This window comes from Equus asinus, chromosome 1 (assembly GCF_041296235.1).
Source record: "Equus asinus isolate D_3611 breed Donkey chromosome 1, EquAss-T2T_v2, whole genome shotgun sequence".
In the NCBI taxonomy this organism is placed as follows: domain Eukaryota; kingdom Metazoa; phylum Chordata; class Mammalia; order Perissodactyla; family Equidae; genus Equus; species Equus asinus.
In genome coordinates, this window is record NC_091790.1 from 160,928,713 (window position 1) to 160,954,362 (window position 25,650).

General features: G+C 48.9%; 1 protein-coding gene and 1 pseudogene across 1 annotated transcript; one reads left to right on the forward strand and one right to left on the reverse strand.

Moving 5' to 3' along the window:
• Positions 1-224: 224 nt before the first annotated feature.
• Positions 225-10,794, reverse strand: LOC106830978 (indolethylamine N-methyltransferase-like; annotated as a pseudogene).
• A 4,763-nt stretch (positions 10,795-15,557) lies between these two features.
• Positions 15,558-20,036, forward strand: LOC106831065 (indolethylamine N-methyltransferase). The gene is made up of 3 exons (XM_014841062.3): positions 15,558-15,761; positions 17,070-17,277; positions 18,299-20,036. Exons 1-3 carry the CDS (start codon positions 15,608-15,610, stop codon positions 18,726-18,728), a joined length of 792 nt encoding a protein of 263 aa, XP_014696548.2. The 5' UTR covers positions 15,558-15,607; the 3' UTR covers positions 18,729-20,036.
• The last annotated feature ends 5,614 nt before the right edge of the window (positions 20,037-25,650 follow it).

Consider the following 25,650-nt stretch of genomic DNA (forward strand, 5'->3'; position numbering starts at 1 on the left):
CTACTTGCACTCAAATCCTTGTCTCGGGGTCTGCTTCTGGGGGAACATAACTCAAGACAGCATCCAGCTGAGCCACTTTATTTTCCTGAGCTGTGGTGCAGGATGAATAGGGCAGGGGAGTGGGGGGCAGATCCCTGGGCTGGGCACGGGGCAGACCCTTGCTTTGCACTTGGGACCTTGGGACGAAGGAATCAGAGTGAAGGGCTGGAGTTCAGGGGGCCTGCGGGGTGAGACTCTAGAAACGCTGGTCCTGACTTCTCCTCTGGGGCAGGCCTCCTCCAGCAGGCTGGCCTCAGGCACCCGGGCCCCTGCCGGTGACCTCGCTGCTGGAGTAAGCCTCTGAGTAGCTGATGGGGTGGTAGTGGCACCTCAGCACCTGGCAGCTGGCCTCCTGCATGGCCCTCTCCACCGTCTGCTTCCCCAGGCAGAGCCCGAAGAACTTCTCGGAGCCCAGCATGTAGGGCCAGGAGCGCAGGGCCGCCATGGTGACCAGGTGCCCGCCTGGCTTTAGCAGACTGGCCAAGCTCCACCCGGCTGCCCAGTGAGTGTCCACATGGGGACAGGCGCTCTCCAAGGCCAGCAGGGACAGCACACAGTTGGCTGACGGCACCTGGGCCGGCCCCAGCGGGTCTGGCTGGGTCACAGTGCCCTTCAGCCACCGCGTGACTGTCCTTCCGAGCCAAGCCTCCTTCTCGGCAACCTGCTTCTATGGGGAGGGTCACAGCGGTGGTGATGAAAATTATGAGCAGGGCCCCCGCCCCTCACTGCCATCCAGGGTGCTTCCTGTGGACAAGGCCAGTGATCTATCCGGCTCAGCAGTTCTTTGAGGGCGATAGTATTTCCCCCATCATACAGATGTGGAAACTAAGGCACAGGGAGGTTGAGTGACATGTTCAAGGCTACACAGCTGGTAGGTGACAGTGGATTTGACATTGGTTACTCCTTCATGCTCCTCTTCCTCCTCCTTCTTTTTTTTTTTGATGTGGAAGATTCACCCTGAGCTAACATCCATTGCCAATCTTCCTCTTTTTTTTTTTTCTGAGGAAGATTAGCCCTGAGCTAACATCTGTCCCAGTCTTTCTCTCCTTTGTATGTGGGACACCTCCACAGCATGGCTGATGAGTGGAGCAGGTCCACGTCTGGGATCTGAACCCGTGAACCTGGGCTACCAAAGTGGAGCCCGTGGAACTTTAATCACTTGGCCATGGGGCCAGCCCCTCCTCTTTCTTTTTAATAATTCAATTTTTGGAATATTACATTATTAATTTTTTCAGTTGTAAAACACATATAACAAAAAATTTGACATTTAAGCCATTTTTACGCATACAATTCAGAGGCATTACTTGCATTCGCAGTGTTGTGCAGCCATCATCACTATCTACTTTTCTCACCCCGTACAGAAACTCTGTACCCATTAAGCAGTAACTCCCCATTCCCCCTGCCTGCAGCCCCTGGCTCTTTAAACACACAGATCCTCCCATGTCCCTTCACACTCTGGTGGCCAGGAGACTCATCCTACAGTGTGCACTCCTCCCCACGGGCCCTGTGGGGTGTGGCCTCGGCTGCCCTCCCAGATACCTGACTCCTTCACTCCGCACCATGCACTCGGACCTTCCTGCTGGGCCTCCAGCCTGTGGCCAGCTCTTTTCTGCTGCCGGGGCTTTGCCCTTGCTGTGCCCTGTGCCTGACTCCCTTCGCCCAGATCTTCCCGTCCTCCCGCACTCGCCTCACCCAGGCAGCTGCCCCCAGGGCTCCTCCCTGGAGAGGCCTTCTCTTCCCTCTGCTCTGGACTGAATGTGCCCCCCTCACCCTTCATGTGCTGAAGCCCGAACCCCCAAGGGAGAGGGGCCTTGGGGAGGTGATTAGGGTTAGGTGAGGTCATGGGATGAGTGCCTTTTTTCTTTTTTTTAAATTTTAAGATTTTTATTTTTTTCCTTTTTCTCCCCAAAGCCCCCCGGTACATAGTTGTATATTCTTAGTTGTGGGTCCTTCTAGTTGTGGCATGTGGGACGCTGCCTCAGCATGACTTGATGAGCGGTGCTATGTCCGCACCAGGATTCGAACTGACGAAACGCTGGGCCGCCTGCAGTGGAGCGCATGATCTTAACCACTAGGCCATGGGGCCGGCCCTGTACAATATAATTTTTTTTTATTGAGTTAATGATAGGTTACAATCTTGTGAAATTTCAGTTGTACATTAATGTTTGTCAGTGCACAACTTCACCCTTTGTGCCCACCCCCCACCCCACCTTTCCCCTAGTAGCCACTAATCTGTTCTCTTTGTCCACATTTTTAAATTCCTCATATGAGTGGAGTCATACAGAGATTATCCTTCTCTAACTGGCTTATTTCACTTAACATAATTCCCTCAAGGTCCATCCATGTTACTGCAAATGGAATGATTTTGTTCTGTTTTACAGCTGAGTAGTATTCCGTTGTATACATATATCACATCTTCTTTATCCAATCATCTGTTGATGGGCACTTAGGTTGCTTCCATGTCTTTGGCTATTGTAAATAATGTTGCAATGAACATTGGGGTGCATAGTACTTTTGGAATTGCTGACTTCAAGCTCTTTGGATAGATACCCAGTAGTGGAATAGCTGGGTCGTATGGTAGTTCTATTTTTAATTTTTTGAGGAATCTCCATACTTTTTTCCATAGTGGCTGCACCAGTTTGCATTCCCACCAGCAGTGTATGAGGGTTCCTTTTTCTCCACAACCTCTCCAACATTTGTTACTATTAGTTTTCGATATTTTTGTCATTCTAATGGGTGTAAGGTGATATCTTAGTGTAGTTTTGATTTGCATTTCCTTGATGATCAGCGATGATGAGCATCTTTTCATGTGCCTATTGGCCATCCGTATATCTTCTTTGGAGAAATGTCTGTTCATGTCTCCAGCCCATTTTTTGATCGGGTTGTTTGACTTTTTGTTGTTGAGTTGTGAGAGTTCTTTATATATTATGGATATTAAGCCTTTGTCAGATATATGACTTGCAAATATTTTTTCCCAGTTAGTGGGTTGTTTTTTTGTTTCAATCCTGTTTTCATTTGCATTGAAGAAGCTCTTTAGTCTGATGAAGTCCCATTTGTTTATTCTTTCTATTGTTTCCCTTCTCTGAGAAGACATAGTGTCTGAAAAGATCCTTTTAATACTGATGTCAAAGAGTGTACTGCCTACATTTTCTTCTAGAAGCCTTATAGTTTCAGGTCTCACCTTTAGGTCTTTGATCCATTTTGAGTTTATTTTGGTGAATGGTGAAAAAGAATGGTCAATTTTCATTCTTTTACATATGGCTTTCCAGTTTTCCCAGCACCATTTGTTGAAAAGGCTTTCTTTTCTCCATTGTATGCCCTCTGCTCTTTTGTCGAAGATAAGCTGTCCATCCATGTGTGGTTTTATTTCTGGGCTTTCAATTCTGTTCCATTGATCTGTGTGCCTGTTTTTGTACCAGTACCATGCTGTTTTGATTACTGTAGCTTTATAGTATGTTTTGAAGTCAGGGATTGTGATGCCTCCCGTTTTGTTCTTTTTTCTCAGGATTGCTTTAGCAATTTGGGGTCTTTTGTTGCCCCATACGAATTTTAGGATTCTTTGTTCTAATTCTGTAAAGAATGTCATTGGAATTCTGATTGGGATAGCGTTGAATCTGTGGATTGCTTTAGGTAGAACGGACATTTTAACTATGTTTATTCTTCCAATCCATGTGCATGGAATGTCTTTCCATCTCCTTATGTCATCATCCAATTCTCTCAGAAAGGCCTTGTAATTTTCATTATATAGGTCCTTCACTTCCTTAGTTAAATTTACCCTGAGGTATTTTATTCTTTTTGTTGCGATTGTGAATGGTATTGTGTTCTTGAGTTCTTTTTCTGTTAGCTAGTTATTAGAATATAGAAATGCTACTGATTTATGCAAATTGATTTTATACCCTGCAACTTTGCTGTAGTTGTTGATTACTTCTAAGAGTTTTCCAATGGATTCTTTGGGGTTTTCCATATATAAGATCATGTCACCTGCAAACAGCGAGAGTTTCACTTCTTCCCTCCCTATTTGGATTCCTTTTATTCCTTTTGCTTGCCTGATTGCTCTGGCCAGGACCTCCAGTACTATGTTAAATAAGAGTGGTGATAGAGGGCATCCTTGTCTTGTTCCTGTTTTCAGGGGGATGGCGCTCAGTTTTTGCCCGTTGAGTATGATGTTGGCTGTGGGTTTGTCATATACGGCCTTTATTGTGTTGAGGTAGTTTCCTTCTATGCCCATTTTGTTCAGAGTTTTTATCATAAGTGGCTTTTGGATCTTGTCAAATGCTTTCTCTGCATCTATTGAGATGATCATGTGGTTTTTATTCCTCAGTTTCTTGATGTGGTGTATCACATTGATTGATTTGTGGATGTTGAACCATCCTTGTGTCCCTGGTATGAATCCCACCTGATCCTGATGTATGATTCTTTTGATGAATTGCTGAATTCTGGTTGCCAAAATTTTGTTTAGAATTTTTGCATCTATGTTCGTCAGTGATATTGGCCTGTGGTTCTCTTTTTTCATGGTGTCCTTGTCAGGCTTTGGTATCAGCATGATGTTGGCCTCATAGTATGTGTTAGGAAGTGTTCCATCCTCCCTAATTTTTTGGAATAGCTTGAAAAGGATAGGTATTAAATCCTCTCTGAAAGTTTGGTAGAATTCCCCAGGAAAGCCATCTGGTCCTGGGGTTTTATTCCTTGGGATGTTTTTGATTGCTGTTTCAATCTCTTTCCTTGTGATTGGTCTGTTCAAATTGTCTGCTTCTTCTTGAGTGAGCTTTGGGAGATTGTAGGAGTCCAAGAATTTATCCATTTCCTCTACGTTTCCATTTTGTTGGCATATAGTTTTTCGTAGTATTCTCTTACAATCCATTGTATTTCTGCAGAGTCTGTTGTTATTTCTCCTCTTTAATTTCTGATTTTGTTTATTTGAGCTTTCTCCCTTTTTTCCTTTGTAAGTCTGGCTATGGGTTTGTCAATTTTATTTATCTTCTCAAAGAACAAGCTCTTTGTTTCATTGATCCTTTCTACCGCCTTTTTCGTTTCAATAGCATTTATTTCTGCTCTGATTTTTATTATTTCTCTCCTTCTGCTGACTTTGGGCTTTATTTGTTCTTCTTTCTTTAGTTCAGTTTGGTGTAGTTTAAGATTGCTTATTTGAGATTTTTCTTGTTTGTTAAGATGTGCCTGTATTGCGATGAATTTTCCTCTTAATACAGCTTTTGCTGTATCCCATATGAGTTGGTATGGCGTGTTATCATTTTCATTTGTTTCCAGGTATTTTTTGATTTCTTCTTTAATTTCTTCAATGATCCATTGCTTGTTCAGTAGCATATTGTTTAGTCTCCACATCCTTGTGCCTTTCTCAGCTTTTTTCTTGTAATTAATTTCTAGCCTTATAGCATTATGATTGGAGAAGATGCTTCTTATTGTTTCAATTTTTTAATATTTGTAGAGGCTTGTCTTGTTTCCCAACACATGATCTATCCTTGAGAATGTCCCATGTGCACGTGAGAAAAATGTGTATTCTGCTGTTTTAGGATGAAGTGATCTATATATGTCTATTAAGTCCAATTGTTTTAGTTTTTCATTTAGCTCCACTGTTTCCTTGTTGATTTTCTGTCTGGATGAGCTGTCCATTGATGTGAGTGGGATGTTGAGGTCCCCTACTATTATTGTGTTGTTTTTAACATCTTCCTTTAGGTCTGTTAATAGTTGCTTTATGAACTTTGGTGCTCCTATGTTGGGTGCATAGATATTTATAAGCGGTATTTCTTCTTGATGAAGTGTCCCTTTGATCATTATATATTGTCCCTCTGTGTCTCTCTTTACCTGCCTTATTTTGAAATCCATTTTGTCTGATATAATAATTGCAACACCTGCTTTCTTTTGCTTGCTATTAGCTTGAAGTATTGTCCTCCACCCCTTCACTCTGAGCCTGTGTTTGTCCTTGGGGCTGAGGTGTGTTTCCTGGAGGCAACAGATTGTTGGATCTTGTTCTTTAATCCATTTTGCCACTCTGTGTCTTTTTATTGGAGAGTTCAATCCGTTTACATTGAGGGTGTTCATTGATGCATGCGGACTTAATGCTGTCAATCTGTCGCTCGTTATCTGGATTTCCCGCTTTACCTTTGTTTCTCGTCCTGTATGTTTTAGCCTACCCATTGACTACGGCAATTTCTTATGCTGGGTTTCTTAGATTTTTCCTTATTTATGTTTTGTGGCTCTGTTCTGTTTTTTAGTTTAGTGGCTACCCTGAAGTTTGCATTTAGAATCTCGTGTATAATATAGTCTATTCTCTGGTGCTCTCTTACTTGTCCTAGACTGATTTAGTCCCTTTGCTCTTCCCCTCCTAAATTATTATTTTCATTTCTTATTCCAACTCATGTTATGAGTTTGTAGTTAGAGTGATAAGATCGTCTTTGATTTGGTAGTTTCCTTACCTTTATCCTTATGTTATAGTTGAATATTTGCTATCCTATTCTGGTTCTATCTATCTGTCTCCCTACTCTGTGGTTTGTGACCCCTTTCTCCCTTTTTTCTTTTTTCAGGTATGAGAGCCTTCTTGAGGATTTCTTGTAGTGGAGGACTTTTGGTTACAAATTCCCTTAACTTTTGTTTGTCTGGAAAAGATTTAATTTCTCCCTCATAGCTGAAGGATATTCTTGCTGGATAGAGTATTCTTGGCTGAAGATTTTTATCTTTTAAAGTTTTGAATATGTCACTCCATTCTCTCCTAGCTTGTAAGGTTTCTGTAGAGAAATCTGCTGAAACTCTGATAGGAGTTCCTTTGTAGGTTTTCTTCTTCTGTCTTGTTGCCCTGAGTATTCTTTCTTTGTCTTTCATTTTTGCCATTTTTACTACTATATGCCTTGCAGTAGGTCTTTTTACATTGACACATCTAGGAGATCTGAAAGCTTCCTCCACACACATTTCTCCGTCGATCCCTAGATTTGGGAAGTTCTCTTCAATAATTTCATTAAGCACACTTTCTGCTCCATTTTCCTTTTCCACGTTCTCGGGAATTCCTATGGTTCTTAAATTCTTTCTCCTCATTGAATCTGCTATCTCTCTAATATTTTCCTCATTCTTTTTAATTCTTAGTTCTCTTTCTTCCTCTATCTGGAGCCATTCAGCCTATCTTTGATTATGCTAATTTGCTCCTCTATGGTGTCTACACGGGCATTCAGGGAATCCATATTCTGTTTTATCTGGTCCATTGTGTTTTTCATCTCTAGTAATTCTGTTTGATTCTTCTTTATAATTTCAATCTCTTTTGTGAAGTAACTCCAGAACTCGTTGGCTTCTTACTCTATCTTTCTCTCTACCTCATTGAGTTTTTTGATGATAGCTGCTCTGAACTCATTTTCACTTAGTTTACTTATTTCCAAGTCCTCAGGACTTAATTTTGTGCTTTTATTGTTTTCCTTGTGGTCTGGAGCTTACAGCCTGTTGCCACTAGATGGGGGGGGGGGTCGAGCACCACACATTCTGAGCCCCATGCCTTCAGGCAAGATGGCAGCGCCCAGTGCGGGTTGGGGGAGGAGGGGTGGTTTTTCTCGCAAGCCGATCTGGATTCGGATCAGCTCTGTTCTCTGGTCTCTCAGGGCCCTGGCTTGATGGGGTCCCCGCACATGGAAGCTTTCCCCCATCAGCGGGTTTCCACTGCACCAGTGGAAGGTGTCCTGGACGATCCCCTGGTCGCGAGGCCCCTCCCCGGCTCCTTCCTGCACCCACGGCAGTGATCCCAGTCTCTAGGGGAGGAGTAAAGGTCTCTCCTACCCTGTTCCAGCTCCTCCCAGGGTGGCTACAGCCTCTCTGTTCTCTGTCTTCTTACTCCATAGGTCTCTGACAGTCTTGGCATTAGGGGTCGTTGGTTGAAATTCAGTTTTTCCATTTCTTTGGTTTTATTTTGGAGGGGAGAGAGTCCTGGGTCAGCTTACCCTGCCATTTTGCTCCGCCTCCCGTACACAATCTCGGGATGAGAACCTCTTAAAAGAAGAGACACTGGAGCTCTTGCTCTCTCTCCATCTCTCCCGTGGGAGGGCACAGCTGAAGGTAGCCACTTACAAGCTAGAAGAGGCCTCGATGGAACCCCACCTGCTGGCACCCTGATATCAGGCTCCCGGCCTCCAGAACTGTGAGAAATAAGCGGCTGTTGTTTAAGGCCCCAGGCTGTGGTATTTTGCGATGGCAGCCCAAGGTGTTGTAGACATGGTCCTACCTAACACAGCACCCCCACCTCTCTCGAGGCCCCTACCCAGCTGAAGCTGTCTCTCCAGAACAGCTGTCTTTACCTGAATCTCTTCTCTGACTCGGTTGTAGTCTTCCCCACTAGAAGGTGAGCTCATGGGCACAAGACCTTGTCTGGTTCACTGCAGCATCCCCAGCCCCCAGAAGAGGGAGGCCCGGACCTCAGTATTGCCCCACGAAGGGCGGCAGGAGCCAAGGAAGTGCAGGCCGGGCTGCCGCAGAGGCCCTGCACTCAGAGGCCCTCTGGCCCTGCCCCTCTACAGGCTGACCCTACCTGTGGCCAGGTCAGGCCCCCGTGGCCCAGAGTTAGGGCAGGAGTCTTAAACTCTGGTCTTTGTCCTGGCTTTAAGGTGGCCTAGAGGTCACTCTCCAGGTTTGGGCCTCAGTTTCCTTGGCTGTAGCTTCAGGACCAGAATCCCGCCTGGCCCCGCTGGGGCTCCAGGAGATGCATTCGCTCTCTGTGACCCAGATGGGGTGAGTGCCTGGAGGGAGTTAATGCTGTTGGTCTGTGGGGTGTGGCCACAGCACTGAAGGGACAAATTCGGGGGATTCCCTGAAGCTGTGTCTTTCCATGATGAGTGCCCCTCCAGCATTAGGTTAAAGGAGAAGCTGAACCACTGGTTTTCAGAGGAAAGTGAGATGTGTGGGCTGGAGCAATCTGAGGAGGCTTCCAGGAGGAGGTGGGACTGAAGCTGGCCCCACAGGATGGGTGGAATACAATGTCGTGGAGCGCAGAGTAGGGCAACTGAAGCAAAGAGCACAGGCAGCTCTAAGACTAGAGGAGGGACTCACTCAAAGGGAGGGCATTTGGGCTGATGAGGCCCAAGTGGTCAGGAGGAAGTGTAGGAAGACGTGGGTGAAGCGGTGGTGGGCTCACACTCTGCTTGGTGGGGGATGGGGGGACCTTGTCTGAGAGGGATGGTGACCTTTGGGGACCTGTTTCCTTCAAGCTCACACACGTATTGCATGGCTGGAGACCAGTCGTCAGCCCCTGGCTCCTTCCTCAGCCACTTCTCCAGCTCCTGGAGGTTCTGCTCCGTGTAGTCTGTGGCCATGACCTCCTGGAAGGCCTCACAGGCCGAGAGCAGCAGGTAGATGGTGAGGCCCTGGGCCAATGTTGATCAGGATGTCGCCTCCCATTCCTCCTGCAGGAGACGCATCTGCCAGGTGTTGGGGGGGGCACCCCAATGCCACGCCCAGCTATGGTAGATGGAGAAGAAGGACTCCAGGCTCTGCCCTTCCCCAGGACATGCCACACAGGAGACACGACCCTGCCTCTGGGTAGCCCCTAGGCTGTGAACCCCCAGACTCACCCGGGGTGCAGGTGAGTGACAGCTGGAGGGTGGGACACAGCCTGGCACACATCAGGTCCCCGAGCCAGTGGTTTGTAAGTGTCTCAGCCAATCAGGGAAGGCAGGGGGACATGGCGATGAGTTAGGTGGAAAGGATCTTCGCCTCATGTTAAAACCAAGTGCACTGCCTTCTTCTCCCTGCTTTCTCCCTCCTCCCTTCTCCATTAACACCTACCTATCCATTTCTCAAGGCCTGCTGCCAAGGTGCCTGCTTCAGGAAGTCTCCTCACCTCCGTTCAGCTGGGCGCCCCCTGCATCTCCCGACTCCTGCAGTGCCGATGTGTCCTCCCCTGCCCCCCCGCCCCTCCCCAGCTTCCTCCCTCTGGCAGTGTCCTGATCTCCTCAGACCAGGCCCTCCCTCTCCGGGAGGAGCTCAGATTCCACACACAAGGAGCCGCGCCACGGTGTTAGTTTTTCTGGCTGATAATCATCAAGAATGTGCGGATGCAACAGGGTCACCAACATGCGCTCCATGTTCTCGGGTCCCAAGAGGCAGTGTTTTGAGTGTAGGTGCTGCTGGGGAGAGAATGGAGGAGGGAGAGAAAACAGAGGGACAGGGGCACAGTGAGAACACAGAGAGAGACAGATGGGCAGAGAGAGAGACAAAAGCACAGACAGACAGAGGGTCAAGAATGCTTCCTTCTTTGGGTTTGGTGGGAAAATGAGAACCAGAGTGGAGAGGCCCCTGAGGCTGAGGAAACAGGATCCCCGAGATCCCTAGATGGCCAAGGTTCCCTGAGGAGGTCAGTGAGCTTGCTCTTGAAAACAGTTTGTCCTGAACTTAATTAAATATCGCCTTGTTTTCAGTCCTATTTATGCTCTGCATTTGCTTAATCCATCCTTTCTTTTTGCTTAGGGCAGAAGTAAACTTAGTCAGGACCCCTGAGAATCTGGGATGCCTGTGTTTGGACAAACGATTTACATCATTGTCATCGTTATCTACATGCTGTAGATAAACAGAATATGTAATAAAATTGCACACAACTTACATGCACGCCCATGCACGCACACACAAGTACAGTGATGCTGGGAAAGCTGAATTAGAGCAGCGGATTGGGTCAATGTCGCATCCTGGTTGTGATATTTGCTTTTGCTTTGAAAGATGTTATCGTGGGGGAAACTAGGTAAAGGGGACGTGGATCTCTCTGTATTATTTCCTACAACTGCATGTGAATCTACAATGATCTCGAAATAAAAAGTTTTATATTCAAAAAAGCATTGCCAAATCTCTTTCAAATGTTCACCTGAGAGCAGAGAGTCCAGGCAGCAAACTCAAGCATATTTTGCAGATGGGCAAGCCTGGGCCTGTAGTGGGCTGGCCCTCCCATGGATGTTGAAGGAGCAGGACCACAGAGGATACCTAGAAAGGTCCCTAACGCCTACAGAGCACCTACTGTGTGCCAGGCATCCCCCGTCCTCTACCATCTTCATAACAACCTGCAAAGTCGACATTGACACCCCACCCCCCCGGGGAGATGAGGAAGCTGAAGGTGACGTGCCTTTTCCACAGTGGCCCCGCCAGCAAGTGGTGGCGTCTAGGTTCCAATTCAAGGCCTGTGTCCAAAGCCAAAATAAAGACCGACTGCAAACCTTATTCGCCACCCATCGCACTATGCTGTCCCACTCACTGAGAAAGCAGATTCTGGTTCTGAGATTCTGCGTTTCTAACAGATCCCCGGTGACACTGAGGCCACCACACTCTGAGCAGTAAAGCCCCTCAGTCCCACCACCCAGAATCAAAGACAGTCAACATTTATTTTTCAGGGTTTTGGATTTCAACAGAATATAAACTTTAATTTTATTGTGTTAAATGTAAATTTCCCCCTTTTCTGAAATGAATAGAAGCTGTACTATCCATGCACTGAGAAAAGGGCCTGTTAAATAATAAATGGTGATAGCACATCTGCCTATCCAGTTGGAAGAAAATAAAGTTAGACCTCTATCCAATTTATTAAAAAAGAATTTCATCTTAACATCCAATTGACATACATGCTAGGTGGATTAAAATGACTGGTGACATTGAGTGTGTCATATTTGTCGCAGGATTTCTTTCTTTTTTTTTTGCTGAGGAAGGTTCACCCTGAGCTAACATCTATGCCAATCTTCCTCTATTTTTTTTTTTTTTGGTGAGGAAGATTAGCTCTGAGCTAACATCTGTTGCCAATCTTCCTCTTTTTGCTTGAGGAAGGTTGTCCCTGAGCTAATGTCTGTGCCAATCTTCCTTTATTTTGCATATGGGTCACTGCCACAGCATGGCCACTGACAAGTAGTATAGGTCTGCACCTGGGATCCAAACCTGGGCTGCTGAAGTTGAGCACCGAACTTAACCACTAGGCTACAGGGCTGGCCCCCAGGGTTTCTTATATAGCAATTTGCCTCTGGACACTTGCGTCTGAAATGTCTTTGCAGGGCTGTAATTGTGCTGTGTGTGCCCATCTGCACCTGCTGGTTCCCCCAGTGCTGGGTCAGCATCATTCTCCAAGTCACCATAAAGCCTCTGGAAATGTCAGTTTTTAGTGCTGCCTCGTAAATAGCACACAGAGAGGTTTAGGTAAGATTGACTTAACTGCTTCCCTAGTGGCTCACAGGTAAGACCTGCAAATTTTCATCGTTGTAAATAACCTTGTAATCAATAGCCTCGCACATTAAGCTTTTTCCGTATTTTGGATTCTGGCTTTAGGCTGGATTCCCAGGTGTGAGATTACTGGGTCAAGGTTTTAAAACGTTTAGTACAAATTATTTAGGCAAATAATTTAGGCAAATAATTGCCAAATTATTTTTCCAAAAGGAAAACAGTGTTTTTTTGCCGTTTAATTTTTTTCAGGATAAACAAATTAATTTTTCTTTAATAAAGTGTGCTATTTTTTTCCTTTGGGCTTTCTTCTGTCTAGGCTTCCGAAATCCTTCCCTATGCAGAGGTTTGATTGCTATTCAATTATGATAGCTTCTGTGACTGATTGTTATAAGATGTGTAGCCTTTATTTTGGTGTTTGGTGTGAGACGAGGCTCTGCGTGGCTGCTCGTGGCTTATCAGAGAGAAGTCGTGTTGACATGGGCAAGCTCCTCTCTTGTTCTCTGGGCTCGTCCTTCACTCCACAGGGTCAGGCAGAAGCAAGATAACAGGGGCATCAGAGAGCGTGGGGTGCTGATGGTAGTTTTCCTATCTTGATAAGGAGATTCACCGTTTCTTTATCTGGTCTGCTCGCAAGTGGCCTTATTTTCTTTATAGGTAGCTTGACATTTACTCATTTGCTTGAAATTAGGCAAAAGTCCCCTGGAATGGAAACTTCCTTGAGCTATTTAAAAGTCAGAGTAGGGAAAGATGCTTAAGATGATGCAGACATTCTTAAAAGGGACTGAAACCGCCCTGGCATGAACAAAATGTTGTCAACTGGGTGAAGGCAAACCTCAGGACTGTGGCTCTCAACTGGGGGAAGCTTTGCCCCTCAGGGGACATCTGGCTATGTCTGGAGACACTGTAGGTTGTCACCACTGGGAACTGGGTGCTACTGGCATCCACTGGGTAGAGGCCAGGGATGCGGCTAGTTATCCTTCCGTGCACGGTTCTGCCCCCCATCCCAATAGACAGTTATCTGGCCTGAAATGTCAGTGGTGCTGAGGTTGAGAAACCTTTCCTTAGAATCTATCCATACAAGACTTGACTTTGAGCAGATTACCCTGGTGCTGCAAAGACCCCTGGCCAGGCCACAGTCAGGATGTGCCCTGGGGTGGAGAGGGTGGAACTGGTGGAGAGGTGTGTGAGGCAAGAGGCTATGCCGGGGGCTGTGGATTCATTCCCCTGGGTAGCAGGAGGCACTGGGGGCTCTGAGTTGGACGGGCCTCCCCAGCTCATCCAAAGATGTCCAATTGCAGCAGAGTGAACGGTTCCAGGGAGAATGATCCCCCCACCCGGCTTGGGCAGACCCCTGGATGCCCACATCCCCCTGGAGGGGCTCTGGGTCTCCCCTGGATGGTACATAGTTGTCCACAGTTCAATTCTGTAAATGTTAATGGGATTCTGTGTGGGGCACCTTCCATGTGTCCCTCAGTATCCACTCTCCATCCTTCTCAGGTCCTTGTGGGCCCCCAGAGGCTGACCTATGTGGACTGTATTAGCGGTTCCATTGTTTTCCGCATTTCAGCGGGTTTGGCAGGATATAGGAGGGAGGGAGGAGAGTGAGGTCTGGGTATTTATTCTTCAGCTCCTTTGCTGTTGGCTGCTGCAGGTGGCCTTCTCCATACAGCTCTCTGTCCTGGGTCTAGGGCAGATAATGGTCCCTGCCACTAGCCCTGGAGTATGGTGATGGTTAATTTTCTGTGTCAATTTAGCTGGGCCATGGTGCCCAGATATGTGGTCAATCATTATCCTGGATGTTTCTGTGAAGTTTTGGATGTGATTAACATTTAACTTGGTGGACATTCAGTAAAGCAAATTGCCCTCCATAATGTGGGTGGGCCTCATCCGATCAGTTGAAATCCCAAACAGAACAAAGATGACCTTCGCCTAAACAAGAGGGGATTCTGCCAGCAGATGGCCTTTGGACTTGCACTGGCTCTTGAGTTGGCTCTTTCTGCTTCTCCAGCCTGACAGCCTTCAGATCAGAAGAGCAGCTTCCCGTCTTCCTGGGTCTCCAACAGATTTTGGGTCCACCCTGCAGATTTGGACTTGCTGCCTTCATAATTGTGTGAGCCAGTTTCTTAAAATAAGCCTCTTTACATACATACATACACACACACACACGCACACACCCACATACCCGCTTTTGGTCTGTTTCTTTGGAGAGCCCTGAGTAACAGGTCCTTTGTGGCTTCCCTCAACCCTGCCCAAACCTTTGCTAATGCTGTCCCTTTATTAAACACTCAAATTACATAACGTGAGAGCTCCAGCTCCCTGCCTGCTCTGAGTGCCTTCTGTGGGCTGGGACCATGGCCCCAAGCCTCCCTGGAGGCTGACCGTGTACCCACCCCTTGGAAATCAGGCCCTGAATGACCACTGGGTTTTCCTGCCTCTGTGGAAGCCTCAGTTTGTCAGGCCCTACAGGGTCAGCATTGTTTATTTACTTAAAGCCAGAACAGGTCGTTCTTGTCCTTCTCACTTCCAGGGCAGCAGGCCCAGACCCCAAGGGCAGCAGATCCATTTCTGTCTGGTTTGTGGCCAAGTCAGAGCTCTCTCCTGGAAAGGAAAGGAGGCCAAGCTTTTCCTGTCTGTGGGAGGTTTTATAAGCCATTCCCCCTTTAAAAGGAGGAAGACTGAGGCCAGGGGGGTGACTTACCTGGGGTCACATGGCGAGTCAGCAGCCAAGAAGCCCCGACTCCTCTGACAGGCTATGCTTCATGATGGGGCTCCCTTGTCCCATTCGTGGAGGGTGGTGGCTAATTTCTGATCACACAGTGGCCTGCGTGGTGATGCAGTCAGCCATCCTGTTCTGCCCCCTGGGGTCTGAACAATGTCCTCCAGAAGGGCTGGCATGCCCACTACCTGGCCTGGGGAGAGCCACTGGGCCCCTCTGACCACCAGGGGACTGATGGGGACCTCACTGTGCCCTCAGGCTCATGATATCTGTGACTTAGGGGAGTGACTTTGGTTCTTACAGCCTGTGAAATGAGTATGCTCATGGGGAAACTGAGGTTTGACACCTGCCCAAGGTCACATAGCAGCACGTGGCTGGCAGAGCTGAGAGGAGGACCCAGGACTGGGCACCATCGATGGACCTGGGTCCATCCCTCGAGGAAGCAGGACCAGGGCGGCTGCAGCCTCAGCTGTCAGGGCTCTGGGTTTAGAGCAGTTTCAGCTAAGGTTTGTTGGTGTGCTGGGCGGAGGGAGGGTCCATGGGCATCTCTCCAGAAGGGCAGCTCAAGCAGAGGCCAGCATGGGAGGAGTGAGGGGATGGGACAAAATTCTGAGGGCGGGGCCAGGAGCATCCTGAGCCCTCATAAGACCTGGGCAGACAGGACGGCACACACTCAGGGCCACCATGGAGGGCAGCTTCACCGGGGGCGATGAGTACCAGAAACACTTCCTGCCCAGGGACTACCTGGCCACCTTCTACAGCTTCGACAGTGGTCCCGTCCCCGAGGCTGAGATGCTCAAGTTTAATCTGGAGTGTCTCCACAAGACCTTCGGCCCGGGTGAGCAGAGGGGGATCCTCATTCCTGCAGCCCCTTGAGCCTCTCTCCAGGGACCCTGGAGAGGGAATAAGGGAAGGTGCCTGGCGTGGCCCACCGGGGTGGAAGCCTGGTCCTGTCTAGGGGCTACAGGGTGTGGGGGTTGAGGTGGGGAGCTGGTGGGCCCTGCCGCTCTCTTTGATCAGATGTGAGGCAGGAGGTGGGGTCTGTCTCCTCACAGGGAGTAGGGACCAGGAAATCTGGTAGGGAGAGTAGAGTATCTTGTAGTTCCCAAACGCTCTCCGTTAGCCCCTAGATCTTTGGGGTGGGGCAGGGAAGGCTCTCAAGGTCGTCAAGCCCAGCCCAGCTCCTGCACAGTCAGGCCTCAGAGACCCCAAGAAGGCCAAGGGCAAACAGTGGGATAGTGGGATGTGGCTGTCACGAGAGTCTGGAAAAGCCCTACTCGGGGAGTTGAGAGAGCTGGGAGAGGTCTCAGTCCTGTCACACACCTGCTGGCAGGGCCCTCAGTCTCCAAGGGACTCAACTGAGCCGTCTGTAAATGGCCTACCTCCCAATGATAACTACTCTCCCCCTGGTGACACAGTGAGCTGGCCATGTCCTTCCTGGCTCTTGTGGCAGTGTCCTCACTCTGGCTGCTGCACTGGGGGAAGGGATAGGAAACTGGGGAGTCCCTTGGTGAGGAGGACAGGAGGGGGTTAAGGGCTGCTGAGCCTGGAGGAGTGGGTGGGTTGGGGAGGCAGGGATCAGAGAACAACCTGGCAGCTGTGACCCCACAGGCCCGTCCTCCAGGCAGAATGCTGGAAATCATGCTTCATTTCAGCTTCCGGGTAACCTCAACGCACTCCTGGGCCATCTTCCCAGGTCAGCTCCTTGGCAAGCCCGGCTTCCTGTTCCTGCCCGCCCTCCCCAGAGGAAGCTAGCTAGACAGGGCTGGACACCCATGGAGGCTCCCAGGCAGCCTGAACAGAATCTTCTTCAGAGCAGGGCTTGGGACCCATGTTCTCTGTCCAGGAGGGTAGTGGTTACACTCTTGGCTGAAAGACATTGCGCTAATTGTTTATCCTTTCTGAGACACAATTTTCTAATCTTTAAAATGGAAATAAAAGTAGCAGTTTCTGCATGGGGTAGTTCTGAAGTGTACACGGAAATTAATGCATATACAGCCTTTAGCACGGTGCTTGGCGTATCCATGATAATGGTCATGGTTGGCGCTGCATCCCCTGTGGGCTGGAACAGGGTGTTTGTTGGTCTCAGGTCTCAGTTCTTTCATCTGCCTCTTATCAGTCTTAGTGACCTCTCTCCCTCTGTCAGGGGGCCTCCAAGGGGACACGCTGATCGACATCGGCTCAGGCCCTACCATCTACCAAGTGCTTGCCGCCTGTGAGTCCTTCAAAGACATCACTCTCTCTGACTTCACTGACCGCAACCGGGAGGAGCTGGAAAAGTGGCTGAAGAAGGAGCCTGGGGCCTACGACTGGACCCCGGCTGTGAGATTCGCCTGTGAGCTAGAAGGGAACAGGTAGGGCTCAGGGGTGGGGGAGGGCGTTCCCTGGGGGCTGGACATCAGTGGCTCCCCTCAGAGGGCTCTCTGCCCTCTCTGTTGTCCCTGACATTTTCAGGACAGTAGGTCCCTCAAGGATGGGACCAGATGCTTTGGGTAGGATAGTAGACGGGCCCTTGAGTTTCAGGATTACAGCTCATTTGGGGCAAGTTTCTGATTACAGGACTGTATTGAGATGGGATCCAGCCAGGAATGACCACTGAAGAGCAGATGGAGGGCATTTCCTTCCTTCCTTCCTTCCTTCCATCTTTCCCTCCTTCCTTCCTTCTTGCCTGTCTGCCTCTATCTATTGATCATCTTTCTGTCTGTCTATCTATCTTTCTACCTCTCTATCATCTATCATTTTTCCTTCTTCCCTCTATTGTCTATACCTGTTGTGAGAATATTACACGTAGTGGCATGAACCCCCCACCCAGCCTGAGTATTCAGATGCGATGAGGACTTACAGGTGCTTCTCCTCTTGCCCGCTACCTTCCCCACTGAAGGTAATCACTCATATGAATTTTATATTTAACATTTCCTTCCTTTTTAAAAATAACTTTTGTCACATATTTATGTATGTCTAAGCAGCCTATTGTTTAGTTCTAGTCATCTATGAACTTTATAACAGAGTAATTTCCTCTATATTTTCTTCTAGGATTTGCTTTTCATCACTCAATATTATATTTTTAAGATAGCCACATCCATGCATTATCTGTTGCTAATTCATTAATTCATCCATCTATCCAATAACATTTAGTGAAAGCTCAATCCATGCTTGGGGCTCAATCCATCTCTGGGGGGGGGGGTCCCAGGGAGCGGACCCAGATGGAATCAGAGAGAAGAAGGCCCCTCAATTGATCTGGTCCCATTCCCCTGACCGTTTTCCTGCTGGGGGAGCTGGGGCAGCAATCCTTTGACCATCTGCTGGTCCCAGTGGGGTGGGAGTTCCCTTCGGGACCTTGATGCACCTCCCCCGAGCCCTGCCCTCTCTCCTCAGCGACCGGTGGCGGGAGAAGGAGGAGAAGCTGCGGGCTGTGGTAAAGCGGGTGCTCAAGTGCGATGCCAACCTGGGCAACCCGCTGGCCCCAGTTGTACTGCCCCTGGCCGACTGTGTGCTCACGCTGCTGGCCATGGAGTGTGCCTGCTGCAGCCTGGACGCCTACCGCGCCGCGCTGCGCAACCTTGCCTCACTGCTCAAGCCGGGCGGCCACCTGGTGACCATCGTCACGCTGCGGCTCAAGTCCTACATGGTGGGGAAGCGCCAGTTCTCCTGCGTGCCCCTGGAGAAGGAGGAGGTGGAGCAGGCTGTCCTGGACGCCGGCTTTGACATCGAGCAGCTCCTGCACAGCCCCAGGAGCTACACCGTCAGCCTTGCTGCCAACACAGGGCTCTGTTTCATCGTGGCCCGCAAGCGGCCTGGGCCCTGAGCCAGGAGGGCCAGCCAGGGATGGGGCCAGGCTCAGGCCTCGGCCCGTCTACACTCTAGAGAGGGGTTAGGAATGGGTAGTGTGTAACAGCCCCTGCTATCAACACTAATAGTCCATCTTCTGAAATCTTGAGATTTTAACGTCCTCATTTTAGAATCCTAAGTTTCCAACATACCTAGTTCTAGGATCACACGAGTGGAATTTTCCGTTTTCTAATATACTAAGTCTGACAGCTACCCTCAGATGCTATCTGACTCCCGTGCGATGGTAGTGCACCCGGCCACATAGTTTCAGAGTCTTCACCCAGTACATTTAAGACAAGGAAACCTCTAGACAGTGGCGTATTGGTAAACGTTTCACAATCAGCTCTAAAAAAAGCAAAGCAAAAAAAAAAACAGTGGATGGATGGATAATTTGTGGCGTTGCCTATTTCCATGGTGCGAATGCTCCCACCGTGATTGCTTTCAAGTGCCCAGTGGTTTAATAACTGGACCACAAAATTCCTAAAAAATTAACCATTGGCTCTCATGAACTGATACAAGCCAGCCTGAGCACACCACTGCCTCCAGACTAGGGTTGGCAGATTTAGCAAATAAAAATACAGGATGCCCAGTTAATTGAACTTCAGATGACCAAAATAAATTTCTTCTAGGCTGTGTGTCCCCAAAATGGCACAAGACATTCTTATCCAAAACGAGTATTAATTGTTTATCTGAAATTCAGATTTAACTGGGTGTCCTGTATTTCATCCGGCGGCCCTACGCCAGCCCTGGTCATCCAGCCCCAAGGGGGAAGAGGCACAGTCTGGGAGTCAGGCTGTTGCTAGAACATCAGGTGCCTTGTGTGGACTAGGAAAATCATTCCTACAGATGGACAAACTGCAGAAAGGTGCCCTCTGCACTGATTAATTGAAAAAGTATTCCTTCTTCCTCTGGATGGACGATGAGAACAAGGTGGCCCTTCTGGCAGACCAATTAGAGAAAGGTGCCCTTTCCTTAAGGCTGACTTGGTCCCACCCCTGAGCACCTTTCAGCCTCCCTTCCCCTCAAACCTGTACCTTTGTGTGGGGTGCACCCAGCAGAGCTGGACACAGCAGCCCCGATGAGAGTCAGGAGACCTGGATTCTAGTCCCAGCCCTGCCGCTAATTGGCTGGGTGACCTTGAGTGTCTTTTCCCTTCTCTGGGCCTCCTATTTCCTTTCTGTGAAGTCAGGGAAATGGGACCTAATCAAATAACCTGCAAGAAAACTCTAGAAGCAGGACATCATTGATGTGAAAGCACTTTGAAAAGTAAAAGGCTTTGCGCAAATGACGATTGACATTACTTCCCCAAAGGAGAGCTGGAACAGCCCTTTGAAATGACCTTGTCCAATTCCTTTGTTCTATAGCCCAGAAAGCTGAGGTCCAGAGAGGGTAAGTGACTTTCCCAAAGACACACAGAAACCTGGTGACAGAGTTGGAGAAGCAGGTTTCCTGACGTCTGGTCCAGTGTGCCCTCCAAGCCACTAGGTGTCCCCACAGGCTTGGAGGGGCTCGGAAGCCCCTCTTCGCCTTGGGTCTCCCCTAGCACCGGCTTGGTCAGCAATGGCAGTCCTATCAGCAGAGCTCACTTCCCAGGTCACACTCCACTCCAGGGGACTTACAGACCCCAGCTACTCCCGAAACGTGTCTCTGTCTGACCCTCTCTGGACTTGTCTGGAGACACGTCATATATGAGTAGGTTTTAGAAACGCTCATGTCGGGATGATCACCAGGCAGAGGCAGGTGGGGTGCCCAGCAGACATGAAGACTCTGCAAACCCGTGTCTAGGAACGGGGAGGGTGAGGGGCTGCAACGAGGAGGGAAAATGGACCCTGGCAACTCAGATGTTTTGAGGCATTTAAAAAGGGGATGGTTCCTGCAAGGGGAAGACAGGCAATGTCCAGGAGAGGAGATTGCTAAGGAGAGGGAGCTACAAATGTGTCCCTTCTTACAGCTCAGGACCTCCCGTAGAGTGCGATCTGGCCTAAACACAGGCAAAAGACACAGAGCATGCAAACCGGGGGCCTCGCTCCTAGGACAGCTCAGCATGCAGAGCTGCTGGCTGGCTGCCTTGGGGAAGAGGGTGGGCAAGGGTGTGAGGGAGGGCTTGTGAAGGCTGCCCAGCTCATTACTGAGTGACTGTGCTAAGCACCTGCCGTGTGTCCACCCGCAGATAACTTGTACTCTCCACACGCTTTAATGAAACATTTGTGTACCCTAACCAGTGGGCAGAACCTGTGATATGCTGTCCAGCCTGGGGGAAAGGGGTCTTTAGAGAAGAAAGCCCCTTTGTAGCTGGAGAAAGGAACCTTCTGTTTGGGGGCAGGGGAGGTGGCCGTTTGGGGCAAGACTCCTTTTGTGTAGTAATTTACTAAACTGTGACCTCCCTGAGGTGATGGGGTAGCTCTCCTGCTTTATTGGGAGTGCAAATAGTATAAAACCCAACTATGGTGGCTTCACCAATTTCTCTTTGACTTCTCATATAATGATGTGACATATTGGTTCCGTGACTCAATGGTAATAGAGCTGGCATCTCTGTGATTAACTTCGCCTTTCCTCATGGTTACAAGATGGCTGCTATAGCTCCAGGCATCATTCCTAGGTTCAAGACAGGGAAATGGAGGAAAAGGAGACTTCATCGGTAGTCTCTGGCCCTTTTATGAGGAAAGCAAAAGCCACTGCAGAAGGATTCTAGCAGACTCCACTTGTGTCATGTGGCCCTCCACTAGCTGCAAGGTAGGCTGGGAAAGGAAGCATACTGCTTTTCTAATCTCTATGGTGGAGGCGGGCTGGGGAGAAGTACGGCGGCAGGGGATGGGTTAGCCAGCCGCCAGCCTCTGCCACATTCTTTTTGCGTCAAGCAGAGCCGACCCCAGCCTTTGATCCTTTACTCCAAAGCTGGTGGTCTGGAGCCCTCTGCTTCCTCCGTTCCGTTCTCCACCGCAGCTTCAGGAGAGCCCTGGGCTCAGCAGGCACAAGAAAGCAGGAGACGACTGGTCAGTGCGTGAGACTTCTGGTGGATGAGTCCTCCCCCCAGTATAAGCTCCCCTGGCCTGGAGGCAGCACCCTCATCCCCAGGCAGAGCATGTGCGTGACCAATGGAGCATGGCCCGGCAGGCCCTGCCGGGACCCAGCTGGACACCAGGGGGCTCCCTCTGCACCCACCCTAATGCCTCAGGCTTCTTTCACGTGTTCCTGGGTGGGGTCTGCTGGGAGCTGGGTGACGGCCTATTCTTAGAAGTCAGTGACTCAGTTTCTCCTCTCTCCCAGCGCCATTTCTAGTTGGCTCTGTCCCCCACCCCTCCCTGTGAAACCGGTGCGGGAAGCTTAAGAGAAGGTGTGTCCAGCAGGCTGGTTGCAGGCACCCCTCCACAAGCCCTGAGGAGGAGGGAGCTCCTGGCTCTCCTTGGGCCCTCCCAGTGCCGTGAACTCTGTCTCATTAGGCTCCTCCTGGGGCAAGTTTTGCGCCTTGCCACCTCTCCTTGGGCGTAGTAGGCTCTTCCCTGCCTTGTCCCACGCCCGCCTCCTCCCACAATGCCGTCTGACCCTGCAGGATCGTCTGCATGAGTTCTGCAGATTCGGCACCCCCTGCTCTTTTCAGGGTGCTCACCATACCAGGGTTGAACTCTTCAGTGCCCTCCCTGGAGGAGAGGAATAGACAAGAAACACACAGATCATGTGCTAACATTAACATCAATTAAATGCCAGCCTCTTAAAAATTTTTTTTAATTTTTTAAATTGTGGTAAAATATACATAAATAAAATTTACCCTCTTAACCATTTCAAGTGAACAGTTCAGCGGCATGAAGTACAAGCACACTGTTGTGCAACCCTCACCACCATCTGTCCACAAGACACTTTTCAACTTCCCAAACTGAAACTCTGCACCCATCAAAAAGCAACTCCCCATTCCTCTCTCCCCCAGCCCCTGGCAACCACCATTCTTTCTGTCTCTATGAATTTGACTGCTCTGGGTACCTCATATGAGGGGAACCACACAGTATTTGTCTTTTTGTGACTGGTTTATTTCCCTTAGCGTAACGTCCTCAAGGTTCGTCCATGTTGTAGCATGGGTCAGAACTTCCTTCCTTTTTAAGGCTGAATAATAGTCCCTCGTATGTATGTACCACATTTTGTTTATCCGTTCATCCATCCATGGACGTTTAGATTGTTTCCACCTTTTGGCTATTGAGAATAATGCTGCTATGAGGTCAGCCACTTTTAAAAACATGTAAAACTCATTTAATTCTCACAACAGGTTCATGTGGAAGGTATTATTTTTACTTAATTTTTAAAAAAAATTGTAGACCCTACACAGTGTCTTCTTGGGCATTTTTTTCCTTTTGAAGATCGGCACCTGAGCTAACATCTGTTGCCAGTCTTCTTCTTTCTCTTCTTCTTCTTCTCCCCAAAGCCCCCCAGTACATAGTTGTGTATTCTAGTTGTAGGTCCTTCTGGTTGTGCTATGTGGGAGGCCCCCTCAGCATGGCCTAATGAGCGGTGCCATGTCCGTGCCCAGGATCTGGGCCAGTGAAACCCTGGGCCGCCTAAGCACAATGCAGGAACTTGACCACTAGGCCAGAGGGCTGGCCCCGGAAGGTATTATTTTTAATCCTCATTTTACAGGCAGGGAAACTGAGGCAGAGAGGTTAAAATACTTGTCAAAGTCACACAGCTACAAAGTAGCTGAACCAGGCTTCTAGATCCAGGCAGTCTAGCTCAAGAGCCTAAGAGGTTAACCTGCAGCCCACACTCATCTCATAGCGAACCAGAAAGATGTGGAGCTGGGCCTGGGGCCATTCCAGGAAGGCTTCAGGGCACTAACCTTTGAGCTGTGTTTTGAGAGTGAGCCGTTCACTAATGTCTAACAAAGAGGAGAAGGGCCAGCCCTTCCCAGCAGAGGGAACACCTTGCGTGTTGTGGCTAAGCATACAAGGACCATCGCTACTTCACAGTTGTGGCCCCTGAGGTCCTGAAATGACACAAATAAGAATGTGGCTCTTGGTTGCAGGCTCTCAGGAGACTTCACTATCTGTGTAGTCCCCCTCTGCCCACCCCACCACCCCTACCACATTATGGGAATCAAGCAACACCCCTGGCCAAACAAGACTTGGAGAGGGGCTTCCACAAAGACTTATAGGCTCCAAAAGCATAGGAACTTCCCAATCTCCTCGCACCCCAAGACTGCAGCACCCCTCATTCTTGCAGTGGTGGAGCTGGAGGCGGCGGGTGGAGTGGAGCAGGGGAGGAGAAAGCTGGTGAGGAGACGTGAGCTGTCACTGCAGCCCTTCTTGCCCGGCAAGTGCAGACCTATCTTGTCCTCGTGCACTCTTGGCAAGTGGCGGTCCTCGGGCTCCACCTGGAACGCTGGGAAGTCCTGCACATCTTGCGACCCCACACTAATCTCAAAAGCCCCAAATCTACTCTTCTTCCTAGAGCTCTGTAAAAGCCTGTGAAAATTAATAAACAGAATCCTCACTTAAAATGGAGCCAGGAGGCCAGAAGAGAGCACTTTCACCCATGCACGGGTCACTCAGTGCAGGCTACTGACCCTGACAGGAAGAGACGGTACCTTGCATTTCTGCCGGGAAGTGATACTCCTCCAGCAGAAGGGAGGAAGAAATTCCTTGTTGCCCAGCAACAGCTCAGCCAATGAGAGACAGCTATAACTCAGCCAATGAAAAGCCACTGTACTTCAAACGCCCCCCCTCTCCTCCAGTGGGCTCTTCCTTTACAATACCCCCTCCTAACTTTGTAAAAGAACGTTTTTCTGCTTTATTTCTTTTGGCTTCCCTGTGGTTCCCATAGACTGCATATCCCAAATTACAATTCTTTGCCATTCCTGAGTAAACTCATTCTGCTGGTAAAATAACTGGCTGTTTGTTTTAGATCCACAAACCTAAGGTCAGGAGAAATGTTTGTTTACCAGAGGCATTTTAATTTGCTTATCTAGAAAGGAAAGGAACAAAGGTTGGTCATTCTGTTCATCTCAGCTTAAATCAGCTTCAATGTGAGCATAGAACTCCATGGGGGCGTTTCCGTGGGTAACTGCCCTACTCCTAAGAAATGATGTTGAGACGTAAAGCTGTGCACAGTCTCAGAAGCGGAATAGGCCAGAGCATCTTTGGGGATCAAGGTCTGAAGGATGTGGGCTCTGAGCTCCCTCCACGTCTGGGCGCACACACGGGCGTGTTGTGTCTGCAGTAAGTGTTTGGGATGGAGAGGGTGCCATGATTTGAGATCCTAGGGAAAAGAACTGGAGGTGTAGAAATGTGCCGTTTTGAAATGAAAGAATAGCAGTGTTCCAGAGATTGTTAGGTGTCCTCCCATATAGGTTATACCCTTTATCTCGTTCACAGTAATAGAATTTTTTAGCTGAGCATATGGCCATCCAAAACAGAGACCACACTTCCCAGCAGCTAGGTGCGACCAAGCAAGTGAGTTCTGACTAAAGGGATGTAAGCAGACCGTTCTGTGCCAGCTTCTGGAAACCTTCCCTAAGATGTGGTACACATGGACTCCTTGCCTTTTATTCTTCCTCCTTTACTCCATCCTGCTACCTTGAACGTGAATGCTGCCATCTTGGGCTGTGAGGTCAAGGCCACACATGGTGGAGAAACAAGAGGGAAGGAAACTGGAAACCTCATAATGTGTGGCACTGCATGAGCCCTGAACTTTTAGGTGAGAGACATAAAATTTGATCTTGTTTATGTCACTGATGTTGTTGTCCTATTGTTATTGTTATTATCTTGGCAGGAACACCACAGCAACGGTGTGAGTCTCTGTCAGGGTGTAAGGAGGCACACGATGTTGATTGTCCCATTGCTGGTGATGGTAGCTCCATCATTCGGTGAATAGCATGTCAGCCAACTTTCTTTACTGTGAAATGACCATTTTCCCTT